Source organism: Taeniopygia guttata, chromosome 1, assembly GCF_048771995.1.
Source record: "Taeniopygia guttata chromosome 1, bTaeGut7.mat, whole genome shotgun sequence".
Classification (NCBI taxonomy): domain Eukaryota; kingdom Metazoa; phylum Chordata; class Aves; order Passeriformes; family Estrildidae; genus Taeniopygia; species Taeniopygia guttata.
Window position 1 is genome coordinate 105,164,396 of NC_133024.1, and position 12,091 is coordinate 105,176,486.

General features: G+C 34.5%; 1 protein-coding gene across 23 annotated transcripts in view; it reads right to left on the minus strand.

Annotated features, from left to right (window-relative positions):
- The window catches only part of DMD (dystrophin), a 1,135,802-nt gene that overhangs the window by 178,638 nt on the left and 945,073 nt on the right, over window positions 1-12,091 (minus strand). For all 23 annotated transcript variants that reach the window (XM_072937290.1, XM_041719931.2, XM_041719926.2 and 20 more), the window contains 2 exons: window positions 4,719-4,839; window positions 3,782-4,050 (listed from right to left, as the gene is read on the minus strand). In XM_072937290.1, coding sequence (XP_072793391.1) covers window positions 3,782-4,050; window positions 4,719-4,839 — 390 coding nt within the window. The remainder of the gene's footprint in view (window positions 1-3,781; window positions 4,051-4,718; window positions 4,840-12,091) is intronic.

A 12,091-nucleotide genomic window follows, 5' to 3' on the forward strand; every position in this document is an offset into this window, starting at 1 on the left:
ATAATATGGAATTTTAATCTTTGCAAATCCATTTACTTTCTTTCTATGGCTGGATATGAACACAACTGAAACTTAGCTAATTATCTGAATGGGTTGTCTTAATTTACTTTTATTTTGAGGAAAGTTGACTAGGGACAAAAGGATTGTCCCCAGTCCCTGCTATAATTTTGGAGTAGATGATGAGCAGATCAGTGATCAGTTCATTTCTGATTTATGAATTAGTGCAAGCTCTATTTATTTTACAAATAAATGAATTTCAGGCTGACACTTTCCAGGGAACATTTGTCAGTGACATACAATTGGCTTCAACTGTCAATTAAGCTGAAGAAAGTCTGAAATAAACAGCATATAATTCAATTAGAAATTGTATTAAAATTGTAAATAGGCTTTGACAAAATAATTTAAAATACTTGCAGCCTTTATGAATAGCCTTGTTACATTACATACATAAAGTCCATTATCTATACACAAAGTCCATGTAACTGCTTTATTCATAACTATAAAGTGAATCTGCAATAACAACCAGCAGTTCTTAAGTATCAAGACTAAGACTTCCATGAAAATTCCTTGCAGAAAAATACTAGACTTATGTCACTCTTCTGCTTTTCACAGTTATCAATCATTATACTGAATCAAGGTGCCCTCTTTTAGTGACAGTGAGGGAGAACTAATTATCCTACAGCAGACCGGAGTTAATTGAAAAAAAGTCTACATGATTCTACATGAATAGCCCTTATTTGGAAGGTGTTCTAGAGATATGCACTTCTATTTTGAACTAAAGAAGCCACAGACACTACTGTCCTCTCTTCATTATTTTTGTTGTTGAGTTTTTTGTTAGTTTGGGGTTTGGTTTTGTTTGGTTGTTTTGCTTTGTTTTATGGAGGTTACAAAAAAAAAAATTAGAATGTAGTTATACTTGTGGAGTCTAGAGGCTCTGCTGCTCCCTTACAGTGCTGGGTATGACAGAAAACTGAAGCAGTTATATTGCTGCTAATGATGTTAAAATATCCCTGGCAGAAAAAAGTGTTTTGCATTATGCTCTCCTGAGTATGTCGAGAGCAACCAAACTACCTTTAGCTAAAGATAAACCACACCATTAAAACTGGCTTCTCAGGCACAAAACTCTGTACACAACATCTCAAAACAATGGCTTTTAATTTAAGAAACCTAATTTTCCAGAATGGAAAAGTATAAAACCCTGAAACTTCCTATGGGTACTAATTTCTGTTAGTATTTCTCAGCAGATGTCTGCAGAGACAACAAAACAGTGAGGAGGTATCAGCACAACATGTAATGATTGTTGCATGCTGCTAGCATAATCATTATCATAGTTTTGGATGGCAAAGAAGAATCTTTGGGGAAGAAAGAGACAAATTGGTTCTACCATCAATTCCTGGAATGGGTCTTTGAATAAGATACCAAATGGATGAGGTAGGCATGATTGCATATCAATTTCATAGCAGCAAAATCTTAATATAAAATCCAAGTGGTGGTCTCATGAGACCCTAAGCATTCCAGGCATGCTGATGAAAAGAACATTTTGTTAGTGATTGCAAGGAGAAAGCATCATTGAATTTGCTGCAGAGGGGAGTAGAAGTCATAGGCCGTGTCTAAAATATGACCTGAGCTACAATCAAACCGATCAGGCAATGGATATTAAGGGACTAATAATAGATTCATTTGGGCTTGAAATGAATTTAAGACAGTTAAATGATGGCTCCTGGACAGAAAGATATGCTTGGAAAGGAGACAGAAAGTATGTTACTAAGAAAGTAAGTTACATTTCAGCCTGCAGATAAGACCACTCATAGGAGAGAAGAAAACAGGGAGAATAACAGATGACAGCAGAGAAGTCTGAAGAATAGTTTGGTTCTAGATTGTCTCTAGTCTAGGTTGCATCCTTAGGAGCAGATGGGTGAAACTATCTCTTATTCTCATAGTCAGAGGTGAACGCCAATTTGTGCATTAATGCAGATGAAGCGTACATACTACTGCTACTACTAATAGTAGAAATACAGCATTAATACTGATCAAATAAGAATCCACTATTTAGTATGAGTTCAAATTTATACCATGACCTTAGCAGCTCCAGCAACTATAACTAAAGAGGACAGTGACAAATGGCACTAAGTTAAACACATTTCCCAGGAAGTTATAAATTAGGTTAGGTTTGGGAAAACTATTGTGATCCAAATTAAGAGGAGAATTTGTAAGAAATGCAATCACATATGACCAATGTTTTGAAGATCTGATCAGAAGATGCTTGGCTTTCTTAGATGTATAGAGAGAAATTAGGTACTTTGCCTCATACTCTAATATCAGTCATGATACTCATCATGAAACACAGAGTAGGGATGAGACATAGATAATGTATCGACTGGGTAATGATTGTCTGATAATATAGTTTTTAAAGAAAAAAACATACTTTTTACTAATAACTTTTAACTGAAGGCTTTGCAACTTCAACAAATTTAGCTTTTTACTGAAACATTTGCAAAGGAAAAGTATTTAACCCTTCAGTGAATCAATTATTAAGGCCTTAATTATGTTATCTAGAATATATTTATTTATTTATTTAAACCATAACAGGACTCAGAACTATAATTATAGAGTCAACACTCCTGCTCATAGCTTTAGAATTAAGTGACTTGCTTTGTTTTCCAGTAATATCAGAGATTCAGTGCTTCTGTTCAGGATATCTTCTTCAAAATTAAAAAAACAAAACCAAACCATGGTTGTAATATCACTTTCTGAGAATTTATAAATATATTTCCTCTGTTCATTTATGAATTTAAATGAAGATAAACAAATTTTGCAGCTAGCTGTTCATCAGCTACTATTTCATTTGTTCTTGTACAGCATCTGCACAGGGCTCTCATTAAACTTTCTGTGTGATTAAAACTTGAGGACTTTCATTTTAATAAACTACATTAGATTTTTAGAGGAATATTTTTCTTGCCATTAGTCATTCTACTTCCTCTTTCTTAGATCCTAATGTTCATCTAGAGAAAATAACAGTTAACTCAGGTCTCTTTCAAAATGACTGATGATTCCCATTTATGTGACTGGAACAGAGGCACTTTGTTCTTATCAAAATGGCAACTGCCTCTATTGTGCTCTGGCTGAAGGAATCCTGTATTATTTATCAAGTCTGTCCATGGCAGTCATGCTGAAAGAGGACAAGTCTGCCCAAGTTTCTTGATAAGCAATGATTTTATGAAACAACCCTTAAAAGCAGATAAGCATTAAGTTATAGAAAATAATGACGATTTTTCCAGGATTGCTGCTTTTTTTTAAAGACGATCTTTAGTTATGAAGCCCATTTATCAAAAAAGACAGAATCAAATACCACCATCATGAAATATATTTCAAATTGTATAAATTTTACTTTAAAATTATAGAAACAACTACATATTCATCATACTTAAGAAAATAGAATATAGCAAAAAATTAATTCAATAGACTTTTATCATATCTTCTCCTATCTATTTTATTTTTCATTCTTTAACTGCCAATTTTGCATCTCTTGAGTTGACATTGAATGTGCTGAGGATTTTTACATATTTCTATAGTGCTTTTACCCATGTCAGCAATATACATTCTCAATGAGGATCCCATTGCATTTTAACTTCTTATATCATAAAACTATTTATATGCACTTTTTAATAAAAATCACTGTGGTACAAAGATATCAATTTCTCACTCTAAAAAATAATTGCATATATGGAGATACATTCAATGAATTATTTTATACTCGGAAACACTGATATATGTCAGGTACCTTGACTTTTTCCAAGTGATCCTGCAGAGAGTCAATGAGCAGATCCCCCACTGGCTGCCAGGATCCCTTGAATGCCTCAGCCTGGCGTAGCTTCAGGTCCAGCTCATCCATGGCCTCCTGAAGGCCCTGCAGTCTTTCAAGAGCATCGTCAATCTTCTTTTGCCAATCAGCAGACTGTAGATTCAGTTTATCCCACTCAGTCCTGACCTCATCTGCTTGCCTTTGCAGAAGTTTGGTGATGTTGTGGGCTCTTTCCTCAGGTGACAGGTCTAAATGTGAAAGTGAAGAAGCTTTTAAGACATATTCTGTCTTTAGACCTAATACAGTTGCCATCCATATAGGTTCAAATCTCAGTAGGAAACTCTTTATAACCAAAGGCACCTGTGAAATTTATTTTATTGATGCATTCTTGTTTCAAAATATCTTAAAAAACTTAAATCTTGCCACCATAAAAATCAGCAAAATATGCATTTAAGTACATAAAGGCATTTTGAAACATGCAAAGTGTAGCTAGAAGTTTATCAGCTGATTCAGAACAATTTTTCTGCACGTAGATAAGTATTAATCACTGAGAAGCTTTTGCTGCAATTAGGTGGATTTGGGATCTCCTGTAGTACTGAGACTACAAGGTGAATTTTAGCTTAAATTGCAGCTTTGAGCCCTCAAATGAGGCTATAATTATAGACAGGTCCTGAAGGTTTAAAGGCAGTTTCGAAATCTGCTTATAAATATGCATGTCTATTTAGTACCACAGTGTTCAGAAGGATTGCTAAGGCTTGCTTTCATCTATATTTTTAGCTTAGATTCTGAATACTGGCATTCAGCTCGGAGTGTAAAAGGAATGCTTTCAGAGCGGCTGGCAGGATTTATTTAATCATCACTGCTCGTCACTGATCTTCCCAGCAATGTGTTATTACCCTGTTCTTGCTTCACTTACCTCTGGGTTCTGGGCAGACCTTCTCCACTGCCTCCACAGGCTGCTCAGCCACGAAGATTCTCACAGTCTCAAGGGCACTCCTGATAACAGGTTCTTTTGTTTTTAGCTCCCTCTTGAAAGTCTAAGAAACAAAATGATTCTAAGTGGGTCTATAAGGAAATACCAAGTCAGAATACCAATGTCAGAACAAAATGCCAGCAACAGCTTCCATGCATGTATGACAAGAAGCAATAAAATGAAAATAATCAGCTTTTGCCTAATCTGAAATCACATTGTATTCAAAAGAGCAAAAATGCTGTCAGCATACTGCATTTTTTTTTTTTTCTTCAGCTCCTTTTACTCTTTACTCTCTTCTACACACTGCTTTTCAAGGACTATGAGTAAGTGACTCAGTATTATAATCTTTGGTAGGTCACTGAAAGTACACATATCTCAGTATTTATTAATTTCTCTATTTTTGTAATGAGAATATAAGAGTCTATTAAACTGATTCCAAATGGACAGCACACAAAAATGCACATGAAACCCAGCTTGTAGGTTGCATGATGCATTGGTTCTTCTGCATGTTGCAGTTAATTTTATCTAAATGGTCCTTACCACTCTTTTTTTTCAATGTTTTCTTCTGTATTTATGAAGCATTGTTGAATACATACAGCTTCAAGCAGTGCAGAGGTAAAATATACAGGTAATTTAATAGTAAAGTGCAACATAAAACACAATATTGCAAAAAGGAGAGCCATATGCCATGGGTAAGAAACAGATATTTTACTGTGGGGATTAGAAAATTCTCTTTACAACACCAGCATTATATAAGTTTGTAACATAATAAATGCATCAATTCAGTTAAATTAATTATTAAACAAAATTTGTATTTCTATGTGAACTAATGAAGGATTATAAATTCAGTATTAAAAAGTTCATTACGCTTTGAATTATATTTGATGTGTGACAATCTGTACAGGAAATACCTAAAAGAACTAATAGTGGGAACATGTACAGTTTATAATATGAGAACTCCAAGGTAAAATGTTCTTAACACATTTCAGGAAAGTAAACTTCAGGAAAAAACTACATTATTCTACTATAAATATTTAAATACACTTTTTATTAAATGGTCAAGAACTGACCATATGGTTTGTACCTGTTGGGAAAACCCTTAAGCAAAGTCTGCTTTATTGAAGGAAATAGTAAAGCAAAAAATCTTCATTTTGTGTCAACATCAATAATGAGACTGGAATCTTTTCACGGAGTCTATCTGTTATAGTAAAAGTATCTATAATTTGATTAATACCTTAGCTAAATGTTGTAAAAAATCTTGTTAACCTTCAAAAACAATAACAATTTTCACAAATAAAGAAGTGCACTGTATCTTAGCAAGTAAACTACTACTGGATTTTTTTTTTTTTTTTTTTTTTTTGCATAAAAGGAGTGGAGTTACTACAGGGCTGAATGAAAAATGTCAAACTTAGACATTTTTAGGTTTATAATTCTTATACTTCATACTTGACTCTTGCATGAAGTGTGACAGAGGAAATATAAGAAGCCTTTTTCATCTTTCCAAATGAGGAAAATCTATTCCTTTAATTAGCTTTTGTGTTCATCTCATATTATTCAGTCCCACTAGAATGGTGTGGCAGGTCTGTAGGTCAAGTAAGCCAGTAGGAAGCATAACTTAAAATCCAGCACAGTAATTTCCTTGGACTGCCTGCTTTGCTCTCTGCTGATAGTGTTAAAGTAACATCAGCAGTCAAACTAACTTTAAACAGTGGTTTTTAAACATTAAATGGTGTAACAGCTTAAAGATATAATATGCTTGAAAAATGTTTCCAAAGATGTATTATTTCTCAGAAATGTCTGTGCCCCAAACCAGTCAATAAGGAAGCACTTGCACAAAGGTCTGTTCTGCAAACACACACCAACAGCAGGAAGGAGTCACTGATATTGCAGGGGAACACAGAAATACACTGATGTGGAGTTAAAAGCCAGAAACATCTCTGAACATTTGGGCATGAGTAGTCCTTCTGTAAGGACTGCTGCTGCTGCTGTGCACACCAGGAGAAGGACAAAACAAAATACCTACTTTCAGTTTGGACTGCTTTTGCAGAAAACTACAGCAATCAAATACACCAAGTGGCATTATCTTTCCAGAAGAGCTTTAAAGCCACAGTCCTCCCGTAACTCTTGTGCCACAGAAAGAGAACATATGTGCAATGAATCCCATAAAGCCTGTGGGCAGGAATCATTGTATCTTCCTCAAAACAATAGAGAAATGCTAATAGGAACTTCTGACTTTGCACATTTTGTATTTTGTCACAAACAGAAAAGGTGCCTTCTTTATTAATGAAGGAAAAATGAGCTAATGTGTCAAACATTTCCCCCCCCAACTTTTCTGGTTTGAAAGTTTGAGCTGGTGGAGGCAATTATAGTCTGAAAATCATGAGTTATAGAATAATACACAGTATTTACAGTTCTCATCTCCTTCCCTAGTTTTGATCTGCAGATTTCTACCAAGTTAAAATATGTTTCAATTAAAGAAATTTGAAAAAGAGAGGATTAAAAAAACATGAGGCTGAAGCAGTAGCACAGAACAGCATTAAAAATAATGAATGCTCATTTCAAGCTAACCCATTAAAAAAAAAAAAAAGTTCTTACTGTATGAAGATAAAGCTGCTTTTTGGATTAAAGTTTTGTTAAGAGATATGGATACAGTACCAGTAAAAATCATAAATAGCACCATTTTCTCTTTCTTTGGAGGGAAAAAAGGGGAATTTATATATCTAGAGCCCTGACAAATACATCTTTATAATAACTAGGCCATCACTGAAAGCAGAATTAGCCTAAATGAATGTCTAATGTACAAATAATGATTGCAGGCTAATTTCATTGAATTCCTTAACTTCTTCCACACTTCATGGTGACTGTAGAGGAAATCGAATCCGCATAATGCATGACCTGACAAAAAAGTAAGTAAACTACTTTATTTAAGCATGTCTATTTGTCATCAACAGTACAGCAGTAATGGCATTCTGTCCACCATTTTAATAATGCATATATTGATCAGCTTATCTCGGACCTCTACCACCTCATGAGTGTCCTTAAATCTCTTTAAATTAAGAAACAATGATTGTTTAAATTGAAAAATGAAAATATAATGAGAAAAGGAGCTGCATTAGTAAAACTAGCATTAATCTCTGTTATTTAAAAACTAGGAATTTTTGCTTTCAATGTATTTTAAAGAGAAAGAGTACAATTATATTAATTCAATACATTTGCCAGACAGAATGCTTTTCAAAATATGGGATTTTTCCTTATCGTTAAAAGTAGATCTCAGCTATAGCCCCATAATTGGTTAATGTATTGAAGCAGGAACTGTACTCCTTAGGCCGTTACACTACAGGTTTCATTGAAAGGGTTTCCATGGAATTATTAATAAGTACTTTCTATGTTCATAAATGCTATTTACACTGTTAATAAAATCACTACACAGCAAATGAGGCAACTCTTAAAAGAATGAAAGACATAGCAGGCTATCTGCATGTTGCCTGAGTTACTTAAATTATATTAACAGTAACATGCACACAGTTGTTAATTCAATTTCACTAAAGCAATATTTTGATACTTAGTAAAACAAAGAAAAATGTAAGATAATTAAATAATGTTTTGAAGAACAGGATTATTTTTTTTATCATTGACTACACCACCACCACTTCTCCCCACACATTCTAAGACTTTGGAATAGAGACAATTTCTTCAGATGCCTAAAATTGAAAAAATGACCAACTATATGTATAAGTTCAAACAAATAGCAGTTATGTGGGTGTATTTGGGATACATTCCAAATTTCCTTGTCTAAAAAGCACCTCACAGTTATAACACAACAATGATTTTAACTGCATGGATACCCATGTTCTCAGTTGAATTTAAACTCTCCTCTGGCATAGATTCAAGCATTTGAAATTTTCATCTGAATCCTACTCTTAAAATTTTTAAGGCAAATCTTGGCAGCTAGGAGCACTCAAGTGGTAAGAACTGACTCATTTTCATCTCTTTTATGAATCTCTGGGGTATTCCAGATGATCTCCTGAATGATAGAGAGGTTAAATATGTTTGCTCCTCTTTAAATTTTACCTTTAAGGGCAAAGAATCAGCTTGCAACATTTATTTAGAAAAAGGATCCAGGCATAAAATCAGGTTGCATTCATTGTGCTATTTCTCAATTGAATCAGTTCAACTGCATTTAAATAGTGTTCTCTTGATGAGGCTTATTCTCTTATCAAGTGAAGAACTTAGCTGGGTTCAGTTCTGGCATTACCTGACAAAAACTATCATTCACAGAAGGAAAACCAAACATTGTACTTATGAAGAAAGACCAAAACTGGAAGTTTTAGTCATTTAAAAGATTGGGCATATCTGATAGATGCTTCTCTAGTCTACTGAAGACTAATTTTCAGAAGTGACATTCAGGAGAATAAAATGAAGAGTCAGCAGCTACCTTCTCTCAAGATCAACACACAACTACTCTTTAGTTTCACATCCAACACCCTGAGAGCAGAGCTCTGCCCTTAAGCAAAGGCCCAAACTCTCAAAACCAGCTTTCCTGTACTGGGCTCCAGTTTTAAGCTAGATAATTGTACACTTGTGGAAACATTTGAAAACATTTTTCTTATGTTCAGAAATCAGCTAAGCTGTTCATTTGGATATAGCCATTGTATATCTGCTTTTCTAAAAGAAACTTTTAGAGGGACAAAGTCTGTAATGCCAAGGGGGAAAAAAACTCCAACCAACCAACCAACCAACCAACCACCCAATCAACCAACCAACCACCCAACCAACCAACAAACCAACCAACCAACCACCCAACTAACCAACTAACCAACCAACCAACCAACTAACCAACCAACCAGCAAACCAACTAACTGATCAACCAACCAACCAAGACGTTGCAAACATAGATTTTTGTCAACGGCAACCCGAAGTCAACTTCCATGTTGACTGGTTTTCCCTTCTCTGTCAGAGATATTTAAAGATCAGACAAAGCAAATTGATTTCATGTATTCTGTATTCTTCTTTTTTCCACAGGGAATCAGCATAGCTACACTCATACTTCTGAAGTGCTACAGAATGGGAAAAAGAAAAAATAAGTATTTGTAAAAGGAACAAAAAATTCTAATTTTGATACTAGACAGGATGACCAAAGCTCTGTGTTATGTACCCAAAAGTGGCAGAGAAATTAAAAAATAGAATTGAAATCTATTTTATGAAGTCATCTTGCCCCTATGGTATCTTACTTTTATATTATAATTCTCATCCCTAAAAATTCTAAATACTTCATTTGTTTGGTGTGTTACAGAGACATCATTTAGTTCACCGCTGAAGAATTGCCACATTTATGATGAATTCTTGGAAACCCTTAAACTGCTTATAAAGTGATAAGTAATATTAAAATACTATAAGAAGCAATTTCTTTAGATGAAAAAATATTTCTTCTGTCTAGGAGAAAATGTTTTCAAATACTTAAATATTATTCAGATGCAAAAGGTTTTGTTGTAACAATTCTATAGAAATCTCTCTCTAACTCTTGTTTTGGCTCAAGAGTTGTCTTTGGAGAGTTTGAGCTAATGTCACACTGAGTTAAAACAACATCTATATTTCTTCTTTCATCCTGATATTCTGGATGGCTTTTAAACTACTTTATGGAAGTTGCTACTTTATGGCTAAAACAGACCTCAGGCTTCTCTTAACTTTCATGGTTATATATAGCACTTGCCTTAACTTTCTTAGGGGAAAGGTGAAAAAAGGAAATGTGCTGCCCTGTAAAGTCATGGATGTTTTCACCTTACTGTCTCTGTGATGGTGCTTTAAGTCCCACATAAAATTTTGCGAGAAAGACACATCCTACACATCACATCTCCAGAGGGAAGACCTAGGAAATGTGACGAAGATGTCCCTTGCAGAAAAGCATTATATTATCTTAGAAAAATTTGCCACTGAGAGAGACAGATATGTTTTTGTTCATCTTTCCCTTTTGCTTTCTCAGTCATTCAGTGAAGATAGGTCCTTGACAAACCACATTGACACTATGTCCCATCATTTGCAGCACATGAATGCCTGTGGGCTTACAGAAAAAGCCAAGTATGACTTGTACTTCCTGACTTTTCCCAAACCCAGGGTCTTAAAGCAACAAGATACGTCATGTTCGCTTTGCAAATTTGATCTCACTATCTGTTTTCAAATATGTCCCTCCCCATGAGAAAAGACAATATATTAGAGCATTATTTATACACAGCTACCTGATGTACAGAATAAACACTGATTCTATTTTGTTTTAAAGCACCATTTCACATTTCTCCATTAAGTAATAAAATCAGATGTTTAGGAACTTCAGAAACAATACCTTTTGTGACAAGTTTCACAAAGGAAGTTACATATATACAGCACAATGCTTTGAGAGGATGATCATTGGATTTGGAATATTCTTTTCTCATGAAATCAAGCTGACTGACTGATAATTTGGATTTTTCAATAAAAATTACATTTGTTTGAAGTAACTTTTCAGATAGAACCCTGAAGCATAATCGGACATCAAACAGGAAGTAAAAACCTCCTATGATGTCATTATTTTTTTTTTATTAAAGACACATGGAGATGAAGGAGAGGAGAGCTTGAATGTATTTTGAACAACAGATACTAGAATTGTGATTTCTTGTTCAGACCTGAATAGACCTCAATGGCATATGAAATTCAAGACTGTTCAAGTGAAAGAAAACATTGGGTTAGCATCAGACTGGTGTGAATTGATTAAACACAGAAGATATACTTTAAGAATACCCTCACCACAACAAAAAATCAGTTTCATGAAGAATTATTTTGAAGTATTATTCTGGAGGTGTTCATTTGGTGGGTTAAAAAAAAAAAAAAAGCAACTTCCCGTACAAGTACTCTATTTAGGTTGTTTTTTAATACCCCTCTCAGTCTAGAATGGTCCCCCATAAGAATTTCCAGAAGAATCCCCTGATGAAACCAGTATGAACCACAGACAGTTATCACAGCAGTTTCATGGTGCAGGGTTGTGCAATAGAGATGATACCAGCTACTCTTGTCACAAATGTTCCCAAAATCCAAAATAAGGTGTCAAAAAGTATACATGAAGTTGGAATGCCTGATATAGGAAAGAAATCAGAACTACTTATTTAATCCTCAAAAATTGCTAGGTTACATGTTCTGGCTATGAAATCTGCCTGTGATGGGTCTCTGAAGGTCATGGTTGTTAACACTTCCTTCTCCAAAAGGCAGATTTTCTCTGCTGTGTTTGAAAGCTATAGCTGTAATTCTTTCCAACAAGGACTGTGTCATGCAGCACTAGCCTGCAAAGG